Source organism: Poromitra crassiceps (assembly GCF_964638095.1).
Source record: "Poromitra crassiceps genome assembly, chromosome: 4".
Classification (NCBI taxonomy): Eukaryota; Metazoa; Chordata; class Actinopteri; order Beryciformes; family Melamphaidae; genus Poromitra; species Poromitra crassiceps.
Genome location: NC_139626.1, coordinates 7,550,424 through 7,574,936, shown reverse-complemented (window position 1 = coordinate 7,574,936; position 24,513 = coordinate 7,550,424). Strand labels below are relative to the sequence as shown.

At 45.8% G+C, this 24,513-nt stretch overlaps 2 protein-coding genes across 2 annotated transcripts in view; one reads left to right on the top strand and one right to left on the bottom strand.

Moving 5' to 3' along the window:
- LOC310775036 (vesicle-fusing ATPase-like) overlaps positions 1 to 2,619 on the top strand; it is a 54,005-nt gene extending 51,386 nt beyond the window's left edge. Inside the window, exons 21-22 of the mRNA XM_083635115.1 lie at positions 39 to 105; positions 2,143 to 2,619. Coding sequence (XP_083491241.1) covers positions 39 to 69 — 31 coding nt within the window. The 3' untranslated portion in view covers positions 70 to 105; positions 2,143 to 2,619. The remainder of the gene's footprint in view (positions 1 to 38; positions 106 to 2,142) is intronic.
- Positions 2,620 to 10,675: 8,056 nt separating this feature from the next.
- On the bottom strand, positions 10,676 to 19,002 carry wnt3 (wingless-type MMTV integration site family, member 3; the record flags this gene model as incomplete). The annotated part of the gene is made up of 3 exons (XM_083634937.1): positions 18,861 to 19,002; positions 14,151 to 14,416; positions 10,676 to 11,155 (listed from the first exon to the last, which is right to left on the bottom strand). The coding sequence occupies exons 1-3, from the start codon at positions 18,985 to 18,987 to the stop codon at positions 10,676 to 10,678; spliced, it is 873 nt and encodes a 290-aa protein (XP_083491063.1). The 5' UTR covers positions 18,988 to 19,002.
- Between the last annotated feature and the right edge of the window lie 5,511 nt (positions 19,003 to 24,513).

Below are 24,513 nucleotides of genomic sequence, written 5' to 3'. Positions count from 1 at the left end.
TTGTCAACCAATTTATATTTTGTCATTCTCCCGTACAGATTGGGCTCTAACAAGGTTATGTCAATCTAGCGGAGCCACATAGTCGAGCAGAGGCATCCTCTCACGGTAAGACTGCATCATTGCTACATTGCACCTCCTACAGAGGCCTGACTTCATTATCCAGCACCTCCTACAGAGGCCTGACTTCATTATCCAGCACCTCCTTCAGAGGCCAGCTGGTGGAAAAACATGAAAGTCAGTGTGGAAATCCCTACTCTCGCCTTGGCAAACAATCATCTGTGCTCTCAGTTTTGAAAACCATGAGTTTGGTTTAGTAGTCTGTGCCCTCAAGGTAATTGCTCTCGCACCAAGTGGACATTGATATGTAGTACGAGCAGCGTCAAGCTAGCCAGAGATAACTAGAATAATACTGGGAGATAGGCTAGTTGGCCTTCAAAATAAAGGCACAGCATTTGCCACTTCTGAAAAAAGAAACAAATGTGGGTGCATCAAACAGCATAAAAATTATATTCTAAAACAGTAGAATAGAAGTGAAAATGTAGCTGTAGATGCTAAAACAATGATGTTCTGTTATGGTGCTTTGTGTTATTTGATGAATGGGTGGTAACCATATTATGCTCACAACTACATCACCAAACTCATATCAGAAAACTCAGAGCACAAAGTAATAGAGCTCCTATTCGATTCCTAAAGGCTATAGTATTATTAGTATTATTAGTAGTAGTATACTATAGTATTAGTAGTAGCAGTATACTATAGTATAGCCTTTAAACTCAGAGCACTAACTTAAGTAATAGAGCTCCTATTCTATTCCTAAAGGCTATTCACCTTATGTAGCCCCGCCCACTTGACCCGTTTGTGTTATGACTTCCTGTTCAAAACGCCGGCTGTTTTACCTGCTCAAACCAGAGATGGTCTCTCTGGTCAAAGCTAGTGACTCACTGGGAGCAAGCTGCGGGGATAAGCTCTGCCACAGGAAGTGTAAACACAATCGGTTTCCGATTCCGAACATAACGTAACCTAAACTCAACTGCAAAGAGCACAGCGACGGCCCGTCATTCCCGAAACCCCGTCTGAAAACTCCACGCCTGGCTCGATCCACAAACAACTGTGGCTTCTGACAGTCTTGAGCGTAAGCTTGCTCTAACCCTAACCTCAGTGACCCCATGCCTAAACCCAACCACCTCTGGGATAACTGGAGGCATTTTTCGGACTATAGAGACACTGCGTGCGGAGCGCGTCATCATTCAGAAACCACGCCCAAAACGGGGGAAAACACAAACTCCTGTCCAATCCTGGCGTTCTCCGATGTCGCGTGCATGGTCGGGTCTTGCACAAAAAGATCGTATATACAGAAGATAAACACTCCAACTTACTTCATTGACAGCAACATCCACATTTTTCTTCTCGCCAATTCTCAATGGCTTCCTTGTTTTCCTCGGGAGTACAAAAAAACGTTAACTGTCGATTTTTTACAATTGTTGTCTGCGCAGCCCACCACACAACAGCTTTTAGCTATGTTTAATTCAAAACGTGTGAATCACCGCAGCCACATAAATGTGCACAGAAAATATTCTCTTGATTGGGCCAGATTAGCGAGATTAGCTGCGGACAGATACAGACACGCACACACACACGACCAAACACATGATCTCCTCCCAGGCTCAGCCTGGTGAAAATTTAAACAAGAACATTTTTAGAAGAGTGCCTTGGACCTTTCTTCTTTTTTGAACCTTTGTGATCCTCACCAAAGAGCACCTTCACCACACCAGTTTTGGACTTTCGAGCACTCTGGACTCTTTTTTTCTTCCTAAGAAAAAATAGGTGTTGGCTTATTCTGGGAATTTCTGTGTTCTATATTTCTGATTGCTTGTTGATGTTTTTTATGTAACCGGATGTGTTTTGATGCCCGCTGTAGACCCGATTTCCTTCGGGATAATAATCAAGTCGAAGTTGAAGTTGAACTTCTCAACTTGCAGCGAGAGCTGTGTCGCTTATCGCGGCCCGAGAGACTTACGCTATGCAGTAGTGTGCAGCACATCGCGCCTCAAAATAGGTCGGCTAGACAGGCGCTCTCGTGGCAGCGTGTCTCCTTTGCCTGCCTGTCTCCTCTTCTCACTTTGATTTGTCTTCTTTGCTCAGTTGCTGAGGAGCGGCAGCCATGAAAGAAAGCAAGCAAGAGCTGGTTTCCATCTCCCTCTGCATCCCTTCCATCCTGGAAGCTGTGGGCGTTCCTCCCTCTCTCTGTACCGGAGTGCCCAAACCAAACAACCTCCTCCTCCTCTCCAGCGCAATGTGGCCACGTGTCAAATAAGAGAAATTAGCACTGATTATCGTCTCTGTGTATATTGTAATTTCTGGATCAATGAAACTTATAATACTGTTTGTATCTATTTGCGTGCACGGATTCTAAATATGATCATTCCACGACTTAAAGTTCTACTCATTTTTGGTCTTACTATGTTAGTGTGCTTGACCTTTTCTTTTACTGATAAATTAATTGTATTACTAACAAGAAAATGTGTAGTATCTTGAATTAAAAAAAAAAAATCCAGAAGGGAAGCCACCTCAAACCCTTTACTTTATTGTCATTTATTTAGCAGACGCTTTTATCCAAAGCGACGTACAACAGATAAACTACATCACACAATAAAACAGAGCAGAACAATGAAAATAGATTAAAACAGAGAATATGGGATCATGACAAAATAAATAAAAATTTGCATAGATAAAAGATAATCAAGAGTGCAGATTATTCACAGTGTATAAAACAATTCAGGAGTCAAAGAGGTGCAGTAGAGGGAGAGGTAGGAAAGTGGATAGTGAACACATGGGTTTTTAGTTTTCTTTTGAATATAGGCAAAGATGTGGCCGTTCTACAGCTCATTTCACCATGTCGGGGCGAGATCTGAAAAGAGTCGACCGAGAGCGACCTGTAGGCCCGCGCAGGGAGGGAGGGGCGACCAGTAGGCCCGCGCAGGGAGGGAGGGGGCGACCTGTAGGCCCGCGCAGGGAGGGAGCGGTGAGACGTCCTGCACTAGTGGAGGGGTGGAGGGAGCGGTGGGAAGTTTAGAAACTGACCATCGGCTGTAAATATGGGGGGGCAGTTTGATGGTCTGCTCTGTAGGCCAAAACCAGGGTCTTGAATTTGATACGAGCCAGAATGGGAAGCCAATGTAGATCGCGTAGGAGGGGGGTGACATGGGAAAATTTATTTTGATTGAAAACCAGACGGGCTGCAACATTTTGAATGAGTTGAAGTGGTTGGATAGCAGAGGCAGGGAGACCGGCAAGCAGAACGTTACAGTAATCAAGGCGGGAAATGACAAGATACCTGGAGTTGTGATGCTTCTATGGTGAGAAATGGGCGGATTTTTCGGATATTGTAAAGGGCAAAGCGGCAGGAACGTGCGGTGGCAGCAATGAAAGGGGAGAAGGAGAGTTGATTATCGAGTATCACTGCCTGTATGTGCAGAGATAAGGCTGAAAGTCCTGCCTTGTATGTATATGCCCTGTTGATTTATTGTTTTGTTTTTGTCTTGTTTTTATATGTTTTATGTGTTCTTCACTATGGACCCGCCTGTGTGTGTCTTGAATAAAGTTTGAATTGAATTGAACTCCAAGGTTCTTGACAGTTAGGGAGGGTGATACAATGGAGTTGTTGATGGTGATAGAGAGGTCGGTCAGAGGGTAGTCTTTAGCAGGGAGAAAGAGGAGTTCCGTTTTCCCTAAATTAAGTTTGAGGTGGTGAGCAGCCATCCAGGCCCCAATGTCTTTCAGACAGGTAGAGATACGTGATTCAATTAAAGTGTCAGAGGGGGGGAAGCAAAGGTAAAGTTGGGTGTCGTCAGCATAGGAGTGATAGGAGAAACCGTGGGATGAGATTACGTGACCAAGTGATTTCATGTAGAGAAGGAAGAGGAAAGGACCTAGAACAGAGCCCTGGGGGACACCAGTGGAAAGAGTGCAGGGGTTAGAAAGGGACCCTCTCCAGGACACCTGGAAAGTGCGCTCAGAAAGATAGTAAGTGAACCAGGCGAGGACAAGAAATAGATGGAATTGAAAAAACTAACAGATCGGAGTTGTCACTAATGGGGAGCAGGGGGGATGGGTAGATGGGGGTGTTAAAATTGTGATTGGTGTCTCTGAAGTGGACAGAAGTAATGGGAGTAGGAGAGAGAGAAGCAGAAGGCATAATGAGTCCATGCGGCCATGAGGGGGCACTAGTCCAGTTTTGTGGAAGGAATGAGTAGTGGAGAGACTGACCGGAATTAGTCTCGCTGGCCAGCCTCCTCTTCCTTCCGTCCGAGGAGTAGAGAGCTGCAAACCCGAGGGGACCCTCGCGGGCCCCTCGGGCCTGGCCAATACGGGCTGGGGCCAGGCTTTTTTTTTTAATGAATTGCTCCGAGCCGCCCGGGCCGGGGCGGGTTCGGGCCCGTTTCATTAATAAAATAAAATGAAGCTGTATTAGGCTACTCGCTTTATTTTACACAGCAGAGTGAGACCAAGAGGAGGAGGAGCGCACAGACACGCACACACCGTCCCCACACACACACCCTCACCGTGACGTTAGTCTGCCACTCCAGTCCACAATCCACATCATGACATGTTTCAGTCAGCGTGCTGTCACTGTCCGCATAAAAAACAACAAAACAAGCCGCTATGGACATAAAACAAAGTTTGCGAGGGGAGAGTTAAACAGTCCCCACTGCAGTAGGGAAAACTCATTTCAACCTGTTGAACACGAACCCATCTACCATACATTGTGAGGACACTAATGTGACGTTATTCAATGCAGCTATAAACGGTATTTCTGCTGTTTTAATTTCAATATGCTTGAGTGACAATGTTTCAGTTTGTGGGCATTGTTGCTGTTGGCAATTAAACGATCTCTTTCTCGAGACAATTATGTCTGTATGCGGTGGTTGTCTTTATAGGCAACACAGTCTAGCAATGTTTTGGACCAACGAGTTCAGCAGCGCAGCAGCATGCACAGAGAGGGAGAGAGAGATGTGTCGTCATATCGTGATATTGATGTCGGGCCTCGCAACGGGCTCGGGCCAATTAATTTCATAACTCATCCGGGCCGGGTCGGGCACGGGCCTGCATGTCACGGGCCGGGGAGGGCTCGGGCCGAGATTTCAGGCCCGCGCATCTCTCTACCGAGGAGTCTGGCGCCACAGGTCTCCATAACTGGGATAAACCCTCCCCTGTTCTACTCTGCTCTCCCATTGGAGCGACTGTTTGAAAGGGTGTCCTGTGTATTTGCAGAAAGGAGCAGCAGAGGTGTTCATTAAACACTACAGACACTCATATCCCAATTCCTCCTCTGTACTCAGTTGTGAAGCTCTGTCCAGAAAGAAGAAGAAAACAAAAGTGCTGATGTGATTCCAGACCAGTTTCCATCTGAATTACCACATAGGATAACGCATGGATTTCCACAAAGTGTAAACAGACACAGGAAAGTCTTTGAAAGTCACTTAAGTCTGTGATCGAAAACTTGACACTGAATTGCCCTATACTATATAATTGTCTTACTGTAAATCATACTGAAATTCATGTTAAGACCTAATCGACCCGAGATCGGTGTCTGTTTTTAGAAGCTTTATGCACACCCTGACAGAGGAGCTAAAAAATAATGTCGGTGACATGGCGAAAAAGTCCTCAATTCCTTGCCAATCCTAACCACATAGCAAATAGGAGCTTTGGGAATTTAGAATGGCTTTACCTCTCAATATAAGCATAATTATCATATCGCTGTTACATTGCGGTTACTGGTGAATCTTCCCTCTGTATTTCTGTGTTGAGCAATCACTGTGCAGCTCAACAAGAACACATTGTATGCCGACATGTTACCGAGCAGCTACTGTACCAGCTTCCTATATGCGTCTGTGCAAATGATCTTTAATACCCAAAGCACAAGGCATGTGGACATTCTCTTTCTATGCGCAGCACTTCTCTCCCAGCATGCCAGCATGCTTTAACACTGCCGTTTCTGTCACCAACAGTATAGTAGGTAGTCTCTGTTTTACATAAATGAACCGACACTGGTGTCAGTGTACAGAGTGGATATGTATCTCAGCGAGGGTCAACTAAAATGTAGTTCAATCAATTTAGAACATTAGTTCAAAGATTACAAAATTGCCACATATCGGCGTTTAAAGAAATTGTATTTGAGTGACCTGACTATGATACATGTATCTACCAGCTTTGTTGTATATATTTGTAGTGTCCATTGCACTTTTTTTCATTTAGAGATCTACTATTTGTGATGAAGAGTCATGGTTTCTGTTCTGCCTCAACACGAGACTCATCAGTCATTCTTAGAATAGAATAGAATGACTGATGAGGCTAGGTTTCTGTTAACTTTTTTGTTCAACAAATTGCACTTATATTGTTGCAATAAAAGTGAAAAGTATGTATCTTGTTTCCTTTGTTTTCTGATGAGTGTGAGACTTCAGTCTTGAGATGCATGCATGGACTTTGAAGGCAAAGCTATAGAATCTTGAAAGACGAGTGTCCATTTGTGTCACACATGGCAATGACATAACTGGTTTCATTTAAAAAAGTGTATGATTACGACACCAGGAAGATCTGGACCTCAAATCTATCCCGGGGGCTCCAGAAGAGGATCTTTGTCGCTACCATAGAGACCATACTGTTCTATGGGTGCGAGACATGGACCCTCTCCAAGGCCAGATCAAAATCTATCAACGGATGCTACACGCAGATGCTGCGAATGGCATTTAGCATCTGCTGGACACAGCACGTCTCGAACAAGCATCTCTATGGTGACCTACCACCCCTCACCAGAAAACCCTCTGAGACCACTTAAGACCATGGTCAACAACCTGAGAGAGGACTGTGGAGCTGCAACAACTGGGGAGCTGCGGTCCCTGATGGATGGAAGCACGAGACATGTGGAAGGTCTGACGGCGGCCATCCTGGCCTGAGTCGACGCAGTGAGTGAGTGATTAGCCTTCATCCTCTCAAATGTCACTATTTAGCAAACAAATGTATTCGGATAGTCAAAGCTTCAGGTCAGAGCCTTGGTTTCATGCCAGCAAAATTGTTTTGATTGAGTAGGTGTCACTTTTCAAGAAGGTAAATATCTCATTTTGTGTTGAAATTAGATAGACTGTGTGTCTATGTTTGTGACTTAACTATGGATGTGATTAAGGTATCTAGGGATGATGGAGATATTTTAATAAGGTTGTATGGAATCATACTATTTATTATGCATGGAGTATGTTCTATCACAGTTTGGAACACCATAATTTCATAATTTTAGAATTGAGCTCATTAGTGCCTTATGTAGAAGAGACCGTCTGGCTTGAGAAACTAAGGAAGTGTGAATACATTTGGAAGTTCCGATTGTATTTACACTTCTCTTGTCTGTGACTCGTAAACCGAGTCTGACTCATAATGTGAGTCAAACTAGGTTTGACCAAGCGAGTCAGACTAGTTTGTCCTCCACCCTCCACCTCCACCCTGGTCATCACCTCTGCTCAGCCTGCTGCCCTCGGGCAGGAGGTACAGGAGCATCAAGAGCCGAACAAATAGACTGAAAAACAGCTTCTTTCCATGGGCCGTCCGGACTCTAAACAACAACAGCAGCCGTTAACTCCCACTCAGTGCAATACTTGAACATGTGCAATATATCAAAACGTGCAATATTCTTTTACTACCTCAGCAGTATTTTATTAGTATTTTATTATTGTTTTGTTTCTGTTTTTTTTGCCCCCCCCCGTCTAGGTGTCCTGTGTCCTTATCTGTTCTAATGTTTGCTTTTCTTAAATGTTAAAAAAAAAAATGTAACGTCTGATTTTAATGCACTGTCAGCTGAAGCACTCTTAATTTTGTTGTATGGGGAACTGTGCAATGACAATAAAGGCTATTCTAATTCTTGAGCAGGTAAAACAGCCGGCGTTTTGAACAGGAACAGGAAGTCATGACACAATGGGTCAAGTGGGCGGGGCTACATAAGGTGAATACATGGGGTGCTAAAGAGTAGGTCTTAGAGAATTGGATAACTGATGTCCCAGCAATTCCGCGGGTGACTTTCTAAGTACCTCTGTCTAAGAAGCAAAATCATGAGACAATCATTTTGTTCTTCAAATATATAATCTTAGTTCAGTCATACAGATATATACATTGTATAATAAATAATATTTATAAAAACATAACATTTCAGATTATAAAATAAAAAGGGAATTATTCACTTTAAAACATTTGTACAAAACTTTGGATATAGCGGGGTTGGGGGGGGGGGGGTAGGCGGGAACAGGAACTGAACACAAAGGTAGTCGCAGGTAGGGAGGGCATTTTAGAAGGTGACGCAGAGGCTAAGCTATGTCACAAAGAGAGGAGAGCCTTACACACACCATTGGGTAACGTGTGTTTTTGTTGTTGAATATAATTAATAGGAAGCAGGTGGGACTGTCACAACATGTTGTGTGGAAACCTCTGCGAGTTTGTTCCGCCATTGTGAAGAGCCAGCCAGCTTGCCATCCATCCATCCATCCATCTTTTTTCCATCCTCCTCTCTCTCTCTCTCCACCACACACTCTGTTTGTCACTGGCTCCTCCTCTTTCTCTCTCTCTCCACCACACACTCTGTTTGTCACTGGCTCCTCCTCTTTCTCTCTCTCCACCACACACTCTGTCACTGGCAGCCGTCATACACAAATCACATCTTGCGCACATAAATGGTGGCCCGGGCCCAATGAGGTTTCCCAACGCTTCATGTTCTCAGGCGTTCCACCAATCAGGATTCAGGGACAGCTTCCAGGTTTTTAAGAAATCCATCTGACTTTAGCATGAACTGGGGGTTGCTTTCTGTCCATCCAAAAAAAAAAGCCCATATCCAACTGTTTTTCTTAAGACATATTAGATCTATTTGCCTTTGTTAACGATGCTTGTGAGAGTCGGTTGGGCTCACATCCATGTCGTTGAGAAATCATTTTGAGTAAATTATATAGTAGCTATATTTTGCCTCCAGGATCTCAAAAACCAAAACAGTGAGGCACGTGTTCTGGGGGTTGTATTGACAGGACTACAAGTTCATAAATCAGGCTTCTTAAAAACCTCAGCCTTCCTTTTTGAAGTAAATCAAGAGGGAGGCAGGGAAGGAAAGAAGGGTGTGAGAGCCCTAGGATCCCACTATGCCCTCTGGTCCCTCTGGTCTGCACATGTCGTCACATGTCCTGCTTCCTCTCCTGTTTTTATATAGCGATCAAAGAAAGATTTGCCTCAGACGAGGGTCTCAAAGATGAACCTGATGTATGCATTGAGCGCTACATAAATACATCTCCCAATAATCACTGGGGGGGGTTTTAATACCAGAATTAACATTACAGTAAGCATGCTGACGTTTGACTTGAGTCTGATGCGTACGTTCAGAAATGATACATCCATAAATCTTCGATTCACTCATATCATTTGAACCTTGTTGTGAATATATTCTTTCCTGGGGGGGGGGTTTCATCAAAAGACTTCCTGGTGGGAATAATGTAAAAGTGTGTAAATGCATCACACTCGTGGAAATCATGAGCAATTCGATTTACAGGTTGATCACGTCTGAATGCAGCAAACAGGGACAAAGTCCTCATTCATAAGACCTGCATGCTCTGTTGCAACAAAGAAGAATTTGCTCTCATAAACAATGCACACATTTTGTACCACCTGGAGCTCTGTGTGACTGAGTAGTGCATACATACATACATGTGTAGGGTAGTTAGTTGGTGGAACGAGCGTGCTTGTTCGCACACATGCCCCCTCCTGCATACCTCCAGTCCCAGCCCGATGGTAATATTTCAGAAATGCGGGGCTATAAAATCAGGCTCTAGCATATATCTTCCAGGCGCTTGACTGGTGCAGTTTATTCAGTAGAGTCAGTGAGCAAGGGGAACGGTAGAACCAGGGATTTCATCAGCTCAGTAGTTTTACGAAGACAGGACTGTGTGGACACTTCGAGATGCCCGCCTGCTCTCTTTGTGAGTTCAGTTCAGTTCAGTAGTTTACAAGTGATCGCTTCCTGGGGCTGCCGACGTGCGTTCAGTACATCGCTTTTTCCGACTTACGTGACGTTCGGTAGAGGTTGGTTTAGTTTTCAGAAAGGTCAACCCGGCCAGACCGGGCCGGAGATGTGAGGTGTTAGTTAAAAAGATGCTTTTCATTCAAAAGCAGTTGAAAAGTCTGAAAGTCATCTATTCTTACTGCATTAATCTCACAGGTCAAAAATCAAATAAAACGTTAGGTGCCACAGCCATTGTGTTGGCATAGAGGGGGAAATAAATAAGGGGGTGGGGGGACGGGGGTCATGTCCCAATGCTGCAGGGGGGGGGGGGGGGCAGGTGAAAATGGCACAAGACAAGTCTAGCTTCTTCCCGTGAGAATGGACTGCACTGTCAACACACGACATTTTTTCGCCAAACTGAAATGGGTGCAGGGTTTGGAAGAGCGATCGTAGGGCCGCTGGGTTGTGGAAGTACAGAGTTCCATTATTGACGTGCCATTACCCATTGGGGCCTGATGGGGTGTTTGTCTGTGCGTGTGTCTATGTAACAAGTAGCGTAGCCTTGGGGAGGTGGGACGGGGGTTGGGGGCAGCACTTGTAGTCCAGCAGTCTGTCTGTCTGTCCATCTGTCTGAAAGCACAGGGGGCCCCCCCCCCCTCACTTGCACGTGTGAACGTCGTAGACGCGCACGCACTCCTGGCAGCTGACATAGCAGCACCAGTGGAAGATGCAATGGCACTTCTCCTTGCGCTTCTCAGTCCGCGTGTTGTGGCCGCGGCCGCAGCACAGCAGGTCGCAGCCCTCGATGCCGTGCGACGACACGTTGCAGACGCGGTCGCGCGTCCCGAAGGAGCCCGTCTCCGGGTTGGGCTCGCAGAAGTTGGGCGAGCCCTCGTAGTAGACCAGGTCGCGCTCGGTGGGGTGCTTGAAGAAGGCGTACTTGGCGCGCAGCGTCTCCACCCAGCCGCGCGACTCGCGGTGCTTCTCCACCACCATCTCGGAGGCGCTGTCGTACTTGTCCTTCAGGTAGTCGCCCAGCATGCGGAAGTCGGGCTGCGCCCACCAGCACGTCTTCACCTCGCAGCTCCCGGACAGCCCGTGGCATTTACAGCGCAGGTGCATGTGGTCCAGGATGGTCTGAAACACAGGAGAAGACACTTTAGATCAGAGGTGTCACACTCAATTTCATCCCAGGTTCACATCAGCCTTATGGCTTCCCTCAAAGGGCTGGTTGTAAATGTAACACGATATAAATGCATCTAGCCTACTTGTTAATTGCCACTGATTGGATCAATACTGGTCTTTAGTAATAACGTAATAATTAACAAGCTCTGAAAACAGAATTATAGGAAAAATAATGGCAAACAGACAACTAGTAGCCTACAACTATTAGAACTAATTGAATTAGAATTGTGTTGCCTTGCAAATTGTATTGTTTGTGATGTGATGTTCATGTTAACTCATTCAGTTTCACACTCATTTAGTTTGACAGTTATTGAGAGTTGATTTGAGTCAAGTTGTGGACTAGTGATGTCATTTGTGCATGAATGACCTCACTGGCAAAACGGTTTACAGTTTTCGTATGTGTGAGATTATGTCCAAAAATAATCAGCATTGAAAATCGGCGGAGTGTTCCTTTAATTTATGCATGGTTTATTAGTTTAGGGTTCATGTTAGGGCTAGTTAAGGGTTAGGGTGAGGGTTAGGCTAGTGTTAGTTAATGGTTAGGGTTAGAGTTAATAAACATTAACTAAAGGTTAGTTAATGCTTACTAAGCAAATGCTAATTAATGCTTATTAAGCATTAACAGGGCGGCTGTAGCTCAGGAGGTAGAGCGGGTTGTCCACTAATCGCTTTGGATAAAAGAGGTCGGAGGTTCGATTCCCGGCTCCTCCAGTCTGCATGTTGAAGTGTCCTTGGGCAAGATACTGAACCCCTAATTGCTCCGTAACCTGCCGCCATCAGTGTGTGAATGGGTGAATGTACCTACTGACTGTAAAGCGCTTTGGATAAAAGCGCTATATAAATGCAGGCCATTTACCATTTACCATTTGCCATTTACCATTAACTAACTTAGCGACCCTTATTGTAAAGTGTTACCTAGATGGCTATGTGCACAGCTTGAAACCAATACCACTTCTATGGTAACTAACTATGCCTTTTTTCAATACCTTTCATTCAACATTTCATCATGCAACCATACTCCAGACACACTACAAGATCGCTATAAAATCTACGTGGTAGAAATCCAGCACTTTGGACAGTTATATACCTGAAAGTATGCTTGACTGGAAATGTGCTGCTCTGAGAGCAGCTATAGGATCATCTACATCTAGGACTTATTTTCAGTTTCATGAATCCAGTCTCAGTTACTGTACATGTCCTGGGGGTGGGGGGGGGGGGGGGGGGTCTGAGCTGGCACTGTAAACCAACCATTTGCTGTAGTTGTGTTGCTTTGATTTGGTTACCGGTCGGTTCAGTGCAACAGCTGAGCCGTCAAGTCAATCACCCCGCTGAGCAAGATCTGTTTCAATCGTACGGTCAGCAGCAGCAATGGACAGGAAGTTCAGTAATGCGGACGAACAAAACCACTCAAACTCGTGGCAGTAAGGCCAAGAAAAACAACACGCTGCAATTGACAAGTGTCATGCAGCTGTGAAGTACAGAGGCGCTGCGCTGCTGCTGCTCATTCCTTCTGAAGTCACTGGCTCACATGGTGAGTGTGCCGCCGCTGGCTCTATCTTACCTTTGTGTTTTCATTTTGTTTCTGCTTTAATTCGCCGGCTATATTTAGCCGCAGAATTCCCCCAGCTGGGGCGGAAGGCAGGTGGCTGTGGCACCTCTGGGTGAGGAGGGGTGATGGGAGGGAGGGGGGAGTAGATCTCAGGGAGGGGGGGGGGGGGGGGGGGTGATGGGAGGGAGGGAGGGGGAGTAGATCTCAGGGAGAAGGGGGGGGGGGTGGGGGGTTGGGGATGACATCACGTCCTGACTGAGCTCATCATGCCAATGGCAAGTCACATCTCCCAGAAGCCCCCGGGGGGGGGGGGGGGGGGGGGGGGTAGAGTGAGAGAGAGGGGCCAGGTGGGGCAGTGGAGATCAGAAGGGGGAGAAAAGAGAGGAGAGAGGAGAGGAGAGGAGACAAGGGGAGGAGAGGAGGAGAGAGAGAGGGGTCCTCCTGACTGTACTGCAGCAGCTCCTGTGGTCTCTCGTGCTGCTCCTGTCTGCTCAGATCAAAGGACTGTCTTGTTACCGTGTGGTCCCTCCATTCCCCCCCCCCCTCAACGAGCTGCCAGGAGGAGGCTGTTTTCTCCCAGCGGTGACAGCAGCCAGTGATGCTTTAAGTCGGCACTGATTCCCGTCTTTTCCCCCTCGACTCACTCGGGCTATTTGTCTGTCAGGGAATTTTTCATTGGGACGCAAGGCATGAAAGGCGAGGTGTGGGGGGGCAGGACGGCAGGGCGGGCGTTGCTTAGATCAGTAATTACCCAGTCATTCACAGTCAAGTGCTACTTTTCAGGTGGAAACTCACAGAAATGTGTGCACAAGTCAAATAGCGAAATCCCTGTCTGTCACACGTACAATTAGTAATCCCAGTCATGTTTACTGGATAAACCCACTCCTCTCGCAGTCGGGTCCTTGTTCATTGTATTTCAGATTAATTTGTTGTGTAGTGTGTGTGTGCTGAGGCTCTCTAAATAATGTGATGTATTGATTAATGTGCTGGGAACTACCTGCATCCTAAAAACAATGTGCAAAGCATCGTCACTCATGCAGGTATTCAGTGCAACTTTTATTCGCCTTATGCAGCCCCGCCCACTTGACCCATTGCGTCACGACTTCCTGTTCAAAACGCCGGCTGTTTTAACCTGCTCAAATTAGTCTGACTCACCTGGGCAAACCTAGTTTGACTCACGTTATGAGTCAGACTAGGTTTATGAGTCACAGGAAGTGTAAATACAATCGGTATTTACACTTCCTGTTAGTCTCTCAAGCCAGACGGCCTCTCCTGCATGAGGTGCATAGGAAGCACAGAGGGCCTTGTGATAATATATATATATAAGTATATATAAGTACATATATAAGTCCTAAGTCGTCCCTGCTTGGCTTTCTCATCATGTGACCCGGTGTTTACCGTGCGTCCCGCCTCGTTGTTGTGCCGGTTCATCGCCGAGCGAGCGTCCGGACGGTTCTCTCTGGCGTCGGCGAACTCCCTGGACACCAGCACCCCGAACTCTGCGTCCTCGCTGCAGCCGCCCCACTTCCAGCCCTCCCCGGGAGGACCCTTGTGGTGCGAGTCACAGCCGCACATGGTGGACGTGCCCTCGGCGCAGGACCGCGTCACCGCAAACGCCACCCCCGCCGAAGCTATGGCGTGGACAAATGCCGACTCTCTGGTTGCTGAAAACGACAGAGAGAAGGAGAGACAGACAGAGGGAGAGAGTGGGGGAAACAGAGAGAGAGAGAGAGAGAGAGAGAGAATGTGTCAATCTTTAGTTCAACTTGGACAACAGCAATCTTCACTGCTGCCAACATCCAGACGGGGGTATTGAAAGGGATACCCTCGGGCGGAAACCTTTTAACGCATCATTTAATCTTTAAGAAGGCGCATACCTAAACATACCACTGACTGTCGAAGAAGAAGAAGAAGAAGAAGAAGGGACTTAGGAGAAGTAGCAATAGATTCCATTTCAATTTAAGCAACGCAAACATTTGAGGAAACAAAACAAACCAAAACAAAACAACTTTGCCTCACTTGTATTTCACAATATGTACGCGTAAGCAGCACGTCTCACGGCGTTTGCCGTACGACCGTCATCTATGAAGGAGGTACAACCAGACTACAGGACAGATGAAGGAGCCTACAAGCAGAGTCCCTGCAGTGACATCAGCCCATTGTGGTGGTGTCAGGAGGGCCTAACGCTCAGTGGGATCTCAGTGACCTCCTGTCATCCCTGAGGTGTGCTGCTTTGCATCTGGATAGGGTTTCAGGAATGTTACCCCCCCTCCCCTCCATACTCCCTGTTCAGAGCCCAAGGCCCTTCTGGTGAAACCTAGCAGTGCGTCGGCCCGTCTCTTTCTTGCACACTGAGGGATGGAGTTACGCCTACTTTGAAGGCAACAGCTTATTATGTAACCAGACACCATTGTTTCACAATCGCAGCACACTTACCGTGGCTCACCCATTTCACTCCACCACCTCTGATATATACACATGCAGAAAACACGCAGGCGCGCGCGCACACACACACACACACACACACGCTCATGCACGCACACACACACACACACACACACACACACATGCACGCACGCACACACACACACATGCACGCACACACACACATGCACGCACACACACACATGCACACACAAACACACACACGCACACACACAAACACACAGGGTATGGGGAGGGGTCCCATGTACGAGCTCAACAGTTCTCCAAATTTATATGTCCATTATATTGTCACAATGGCGAGTAAACGAAAGCCAAAGATTCACCAGCCAACGAGACTTTTAGGAAATAATCGGACCGCCAGAGCTTTGTCAGATCTGCGCTGTCTGGCTGTCTGCTAGAGCAGACCAATAGCCACAACCAAAATGTACCTATATTTATTTAGATTTTCCACCCTGCATGTGACTGGAACTCAAGTTCCAAAAATTAAGAACGTTTTTTAAATGAAATTAACTTTGCCACTGTAGGGGTAATATTATACATGGGTCGATATGTGTGCCCTTGGTGTTTTTTGTTTTTGTTTGTTTTTTCTTTTACATAAAAAGGGTTACAATTTGAATTTTGAATGACAATTAGATGTATAACATGATGTCTGTCATTCTGAGTCTCTAATTGATTGTTATGCACACTAAAATCATTCATTGGGTGATGGGTCAGACTGATCTGATAAGCTCCTCCTTGGAAGTGGAAATGCAATACAGTTACTGGATTATTGCGATAGGTATATTGTGTTCACTAGCCTAATACTGGTTTAAAAATCATGATATACAAATAGACGACATCCATATATGAACCATATCTCGTGTGTCTATCAATGTATTTCCACTGTTAATCCATTTAAAAAATACAAGTTTGGTCTTAAATCCCCGGTGAAAGCTTGTTTGATTGGATGACACACACACCTCAGGTTGGGCATCCCTGCTCAGCCTGGCAAGCCTCCCTGGGCCCTCCACAACAGGGGCCTGTGAGCCGTAGGCCCCTGGAGCTCTGGCTGCTAGCCAAGGCTAGCGCTGCTCCTGCTACCTGCTGGGCCCATCAATCCGCCTTTGTTTCCCTTGTGTCACACTGTATTACCCGCACAAAGGAGGCAGCGACTCGCGCCCCCGCAGCCTCGCTCTGCCCGGAGCTGGCATTCCCTAAACTCCCCGACCCCCCGCCCCTCTAGCCACCCCTCCGCCAACACCCTGAGCTGAAATCCAATCCGCCACCGCAGGACCTCCACCCCCCACTTTCACCACCGCACCACCGACAGCACCGCCACCGCAGGACCTCCACCCCCCACTTTCTCCACCGCACCACCGACAGCACCGCCCACCGCAGGACCTCCACCCCCCCACTTTCTCCACCGCACCACCGACAGCACCGCCCATCGCAGGACCTCCACCCCCCACTTTCTCCACCACACCACCGACAGCACCGCCCACCGCAGGACCTCCACCCCCCACTTTCTCCACCACACCACTGACAGCACCGCCCACCGCAAGACCTCCACCCCCCACTTTCACCACTGACAGCACCGCCCACCGCAGGACCTCCACCCCCGACTTTCACCACCGCACCACCGACAGCACCACCACCTCCACCCCCAACTTTCTCCACCGCACCACTGACAGCATCGCCACCTCCACCCCCCACTTTCTCCACCACACCACTGACAGCACCGCCCACCGCAGGACCTCCACCCCCCACTTTCACCACCGCACCACCGACAGCACCGCCACCTCCACCCCCAACTTTCTCCACCGCACCACTGACAGCACCGCCACCTCCACCCCCCACTTTCACCACCGCACCACCGACAGCACCGCCATGGCCAGCATGCGGCTTAAGGTGTCTGGGACTGGCGGATGGCGGCCCTCTCTTCCCACGCCAAACGCTTCCATGTATCACTCGCCATGTCGGACGCTCTCCCTTCCTTCCTCCCTCCCTTCCTTCCTCGCTCCCTTCCTTCCTCGCTTCCTTCCCTAGGCGCACACCCAGGCTAGGTTGGGAGAGATCCCCTTTCAGCCTGTTTTCATGACAGAGTCAAAAGGGCGTGTGAATGGGGCGTCCGTGGGAGCTGGCCTGTGTGAGGCGCGCACTGCTCTTCATGCACAGTAGGGGTTGAGCGGAGCCCCCCGGGCCCTTTTCTATTGCCTGTAATCTCATTTGGCCTCCTCTCTCCCTTTGATTTGACTGAGGAGCCGGGGAGGCTCACTCCCGCTGCCCGCTCCTGCCCAGATCCCGTCCCCTCTGACCACAGGCCAACACATTTCCAATCAGCACACAAACTCCCATCTTTATAGCCAGGGATATCGCAGGGCCTCGAGCGGGACACCTCCCGGCTACTGTTGCCTTTGTTGTGCATGTTGTGCTTCAGCGTCAGCTTTACTGGGATGCCTTCAAAGACACGGCTATAACGTGGGCGTTTGTAATCCGGCGTGTGAAGCTGTCTGATAGATGTCTCCAGTATATCAGCTGTACCTGTCAGGTTTCGCTGAGAGATTTACGGCGCTGCGCCTCTTTCATGTGCATGAGCGTAAACACGGTTGGGAAAACCGAAAGGAAGACGCCGACACCGAAGACAAATGTGACGTCGAAGAAGGTAAAGATAGATGGGAAGACTGGAATAATGTGTCAGTGCTTGTACCGGCACTCATTTCTCACTGCAGCCAGGAAAGGTGTCTATTATTGTAATTGTCCTCGTAGTCGTTTGTCAGCAAAAGCCCAGAGAACAGGCAGTGCTAAGCGTCAGGGTGGAAACGCTGTTGCCTCTGCACTTAGGCCATGTTCACACTACAGCCAAATCCGATTTGCTGCTAAAGTCATTAACTTGATTGGTTGCCCAAATCTGATTTGGGAGAGTGTTCAAGTCAGATCTGTGTGTCCAGACACAGCGAACCTATTATTATAGGAGTAGCTCCATTATGAGCGAAGTTTGCTAGGTGCACTGTGTTTCTGGCAGTGTTTGCATGTCTGCTCTCTGCACTTCAAGTCCCCACCCCCTGCAAAAGACACTCTCAAATCTGATTTGGGTGATCAGCGCGGCCACACTGAAGACACATCAGTCGAAAGCAGATTGGAAACTACCTCCATATGTGGTTTGGGACAAGTGACACAAATCAGATTTGAAGCGTCCAGACTCATAAAACCAATCTGGATAGAATCATTAATAGGTCATTAAAGTTCACAAATCGGATTTGGCCTCCTAGTGTGAACGTGGCCTTAGACTCTCTGTAACAGCTTCCAGTTGTCTTGCTTATATGGCTTTTCTATTTTTTCCTCTATATACTGTACATTTTATACCATACTTTATTTCATACAGTCAGCCTCAGCTATAGAAGTACATCAGCAATAATGATTTTGATTGATTGATTGATTGATTGATTGATTGATTGATTTTATTTGTGGATATAGCAGAACATGTATTGTAATGTAATGTAAAGAACAAAATCCAAGGGATCGACGTGTAAAACACTTATTTCCAACATGGTCCCTGGTCTTATAAAAACAGGACATATCGTAACACATAACATCAAATAAACAAAATAGAACAATCAACAACAACAAAAAACACAATTCATGCCATGCAAAGCAGTGTTTCTTGAGCGCTTGCAAACAGCCTACCTTTATCCAGCACAGGGCCAAAGATGGCCAGGTTGTCCTTGATGGTGGTGCAGTTCCATCGCCGGCCTCGAAACTGGTGCTGGCACTCCTGGATGCCCAGCTTGACGCCCTCGGCCACACTGGGCATGATCTCGATGTAGTTGCGACAGAAGCGCAGCTGCTTGGGCACGAGGCCGGGGATGGAGCCGCACAGGATGGGTTGGGAGCCCAGAGAGGAGTACTGCTGCCCCAGGGCCAAGGACCTGTGACACACGGGGAGGGAGACAGCGGAGGAGCGTGCTTTAGAATAGATCGATCAAACATGGACACAGGATGTTGGGGGCGGGACATAATGCACTGAGTGAGGGATCGTTCCAAAGTCGAAACAAATGGAATAGGGAGAGAAAGGCAATTTTATTTGATTGGAAGAGTGCGGATGGGGCGGGATTCTTAAAAAAATCGGATGGTTTTATTGGTTATGAATGTATATTTAGGCCTACTAGTATGAGTTCACTATTATAGATATTGTCTTTTCCAGTTTAGGGCTCAACAGTCACGTGACTTTCCGTGACGTTTCCTGCCCCGGAAGTGAGTTCCCCATTCATTTTCTCCAAACCTGGTGTCCTTGTACAGTTTGGGTTTCTGAGCATTTTCAGATTGGGAGACGTCGCAAAAACGCCTCGTTGTTGTCATGGCGACCATTTGACTTTCCACCATAACCAAATTATGTATTTTGCATCGTATCTCCATGACCCAAACATGATAACAGAGTAAAGGTGATGTCTACCCCGATGCTTTTGGAGTCAAGGATTACAATGATACCATAATACAAAATCATGAACTGTTCAGGTGAATTCAGTGACGTTGTGAGAAGGAAATCACAGTATCTGAGAACCTAGCCTAGACTTTATAATACCATGCCTGGGTAACAAAGAGTCTAGAGAGTATTTGTAACATTTCAAGAGCTTATTGGTTGACATATGAATTATCACATAGACTCTAGATAATCCTTTAAACATCCGATAAACAGTTGAATTGTTGAATGTCAACTATTAACCCATTGATACCTGATGCAGCATTTGTGTGTGTATCCCTTTAAGACCGCGAACCGCGTTAACGCGGTTCGCGGTCTTAAAGGGATACGCACACAAATGAGGGATACACACACAAATGCTGCATCAGGTATCAATGGGTTAAGCTGCTGAAACGTTACCAATGCTCTATAGACTCTGTAGGCAGACTATCCTATCTGTAAGCAGACTCTCTCTCTCACATTCCCCCTGCTCGCTTCCCACCTCCTCCCTTTCCTGATCTCTCCTTCCCCACTATAGCATGGCACCCATTCTATTCTAAAGCATGGCACCCATTCTATTCTAAAGCATGGCACTCATTCCATTCTAAAGCATGTCATCTCCTCCTTTACCTGTTCTCTCCTCCCCCACAGTACATCATATCTGTTCTGCTCTTCTCTTCCCGCCTTCCTATAGACCAGAACAGCACATCCGGGTAATTTGCAAAACTTGAAGGCCGCGCCCCTTTTTAGGGGATAACACAAGCCACTCGCGTTGACTTCAATGTAAAATAGCAGTACCCAAAACATCTATAGAAAAATAACAGAATTAATTTCCTTTATAAATGACCCAAAGACACCATGACATGACAATATATTTCAACTCGGCCGGCCATAGAATGCGCAAGATACATCGACACGAGGTACTTGCCTTATATGAACGCTGTATCCAGTTTCCACCAGGTTACATGCATCGTCCACATTGACGGTGTCACGCCTACCCTATCGCAGACCAGTTTTTTGTTTTTTTTTATTGTTAGTGAAACTATAACAACACAGCAACTCTTCGGCATATCTCTATCAAATTAAACCGTTTTAAATAGTTTGTTTGAAGTGGTTTCGGCTTCTTGTACCATCGTTTACTATGGTGGGTTTCCCCTAAAAAGGGGTGCGGCCTTGGAGCTGGGCGCTTGAAGACGCGACGCAGTTCTGGTCTATGCTCCCTCCCCACCTCCTCCCTTTCCCTTCTCTCTCCTCCTCCACAATCCCTGCTCCCCACCTCCTCCCTTTCACCTCCACCTCCTCCCTTTCTTGATCTCTCCTCCCCCACTATTCTAAAGTATGGCACCCATTCTATTCTAAAGCATGGCACCCATTTTATTCTAAAGCATGGCACCCATTCTATTCTAAAGCATGCCATTCTCCTTTCCCTGTTCTCTCCTCCCCCATATTCCACCCCCCCTTTTCGCCCCTTTCTCTATGATTGTTCAATCTTGTTATTATTACTACTGTAATTGCTACTGTTGTGTCAGCTAGATTTAGCTAGACATATTTTCTGTGAAGTCCTCTGAGACATGCTTGTGAATTAGGGCTATACAAATAAACTTGACTTGACTTGACTATCCAAATCGAATGTTACCACATCGATTGCATGCATGTTGTGTAGTTTAAAAAGGCTGTCAAACACGACAATTTACTCCCCCCACGTGGACACATGCATAGCTGTGCTTCACAGAGCTTTTTACTCCACCATCTCCTCCACATGCACAGCTGTGCACAGAGCTTTTTGGCACTTGCAATGCCCCCCCGACAGCCTTTCCTTCAGCCACAGCTTGAGTTCAAGGATGGCCTAGCTTGCCTGTGGAAGAGTTGACCACAAAGGTCTCCAATCGCGTGAGTCCATCCAACCCCAGTCTGTTGGAGATGGCATATTTGGTGCCACCTCAAGGGCTTGTCCCCAACAGTGTCCTGGTACACTTCTCTTTTGAGGTGTTGCACCACTGCATGATTAGTTGGGGGAATTTCCTCTCCCTTTCTTTGTCAACAACTCCAAATGAACTTGATCGTTGTTGTGAGTTTGCTGTTGGTGCGATCGTAGAGAATTATGAAGCAATCCACAATGGAAATGACCTCGTCTGGAATGCTTTTTGGATGCTTTGACAGAGCCATGAAGGCCTCTGTTGCCATGTCATCGCTAAGTTGTGGTTGCAAGAGAGGCTGCCGGGGGCATTGGAAGAAAAAGCGTCCTTAAAGTGCACAACTCTGTGTCAAAGTGGAGGAGACTGTAAAGGAGACGGAGAAGAATACATTCAACAACAACCAAACAATAAAATAAACGTATTTCTGAAATACTCTTTAAGTAGGCCAAATCTTTGTGTTTGACAGTCCTTTTTAATCTCAGTTTGCTAAGGTTATATTGAATATTGTTATGCTCTACAGCAGCTTATTAGTTGACATGCAACTGTTTAACACATGTTTTAACTGTTTGTCTAGAGTCTATGTGACAATTAATGAATTAATAAGCTGTTAAAACAACATCTATCTAATTAATACAACCATTCCCATGTGGGCCAGGGCCCATTGGTGGGCTGCGAAGGTATTGCAAGTGGGCCCCCAAAAAATTTGCAAAACATTACGATCTTTATGGAAAGAAATACATTATATTATTATTATTATTATTATTCATTTGTATGAGAATACATTTCTCCATGGTTGAATCATACCGTTATTTAACTTGTAATAAATTATTTGTTCATTATTGGCTATTGCAGACAGCCCCTCACTTTGAGTTTCTGATTTCTGTGTGGTGCTGATGGACAGCTCTTTTTAATGTTAGAATAAAACAAGTGCTCTGAGAACAGAACGCATGATTTGGCCTCTGTACTGTTTATGGATGTATAGTGTATAGTACTGTATAGTGCTCTGTACTGTTTATGGATGTATAGTGTAAAGTACTGTATAGTGCTCTGTACTGTTTATGGATGTATAGTGTAAAGTACTGTATAGTGCTCTGTACTGTTTATGGATGTATAGTGTATAGTACTGTATAGTGCTCTGTACTGTTTATGGATGTATAGTGTAAAGTACTGTATAGTGCTCTGTACTGTTTATGGATGTATAGTGTATAGTACTGTATAGTGCTCTGTACTGTTTATGGATGTATAGTGTAAAGTACTGTATAGTGCTCTGTAGGGGTGTCACAATATATCGTCCCACGAAATTTCGCGATAGTAAAACGTCACGATATGTATCGTTGAGATGAAATCTCATATCGCAAATTCTTTTTTTTTTTTTTTTTTTTTTTTTAAATAGACTAAGAAACGTCTTTGTTTGTTGAAGTTCAATGTGTGGAAAGTAGTTCAGTTGAACAAGTCTCTGAAGAGACACATGATAAGTTATACAGGAGAGAAACCATTCAATTGAGTTTCTGGCAAAACTGTTTACTTGACAGGAAAAACTGAAGATGCATAAAAAATAGATTAAGAAAAGTCTTGTTGTTTGAGTTTGAAGAAAAACTGAAGATGCATAATGAGAATTTATACTGCTGAGAAACCTTTTAGTTCAAAATAAATCTAAGTGACGGTGTAACTCATTCTATTTCAAGATAAGCCTTATCTCCAATCTCATGTTTTTTCTAGTTGTTATTGTAATAACAATTTCCCACAACAGCATGTTTTGTATTTGTGCATTTCAAATAAAATACTACTTTTCCAGTCATATATTGTCATTATTCAATTTAAAAAAAATATTGTTAAAATCGTATCGTATCGTATCGTTATCGTGAACCCCGTATCGTGATACGTATCGTATCGTGAACTGAGTGTATCGTGACACCCCTAGTGCTCTGTACTGTTTATGGATGTATAGTGTAAAGTACTGTATAGTGCTCTGTACTGTTTATGGATGTATAGTGTATAGTACTGTATAGTGCTCTGTACTGTTTATGGATGTATAGTGTATAGTACTGTATAGTGCTCTGTACTGTTTATGGATGTATAGTGTAAAGTACTGTATAGTGCTCTGTACTGTTTATGGATGTATAGTGTAAAGTACTGTATAGTGCTCTGTACTGTTTATGGATGTATAGTGTATAGTACTGTATAGTGCTCTGTACTGTTTATGGATGTATAGTGTAAAGTACTGTATAGTGCTCTGTACTGTTTATGGATGTATAGTGTATAGTACTGTATAGTGCTCTGTACTGTTTATGGATGTGGGCCGCAAACGTTTTTGAGATTTTCACGTGGGCCCTGAGTCGGAACAGGTTAGGAACCACTGATCTAATAAGAATTAATAGTATTATTAATTTATTATTATTATTATTATTATTATTATTATTATTAGTAGTAGTATTATTAATAGTGCATTATATAGACGGTTTTAACTTGACAACAAAAACATTCTAAATTGAACCCCCGCTCACTTCCTGTTGCAGTGTTTGCTATAGACATAAAAGCAAAAAAAACATTCAAGTGCAGGACTGACCATTCCGTGAAAACCGTCTATACAGCTGAGCGGCGAAAACAAAAGTAACGATGTCGAGTGAATATTTCTGCAGTTTGCCAAATGCTGAGAAAAAGGAAGTGCTGTGGGGTTGCGCTCTGGTGAAAACCGTCTATAGCGCCTTTCTAGATACTCAAAGCGATTCACATATAAGGGGAGGTGTGGGAATTCACAATGGCTCCCTTTCTGAAAATGTTCAGGCCCCCACACTGTACAGGTGTACCAAGTTTCATGCTATTATATAGCACCACCTCAACATTTGGCACATGGCGTGAACTAATTGTAATTCTTCTCACAATGTCACTGAATTCACCATTAACTATTCAACTCCACTCCACTGCTCTCCTCTCCACTGCTCTGCTCTCCACTGCTCTGCTCTCC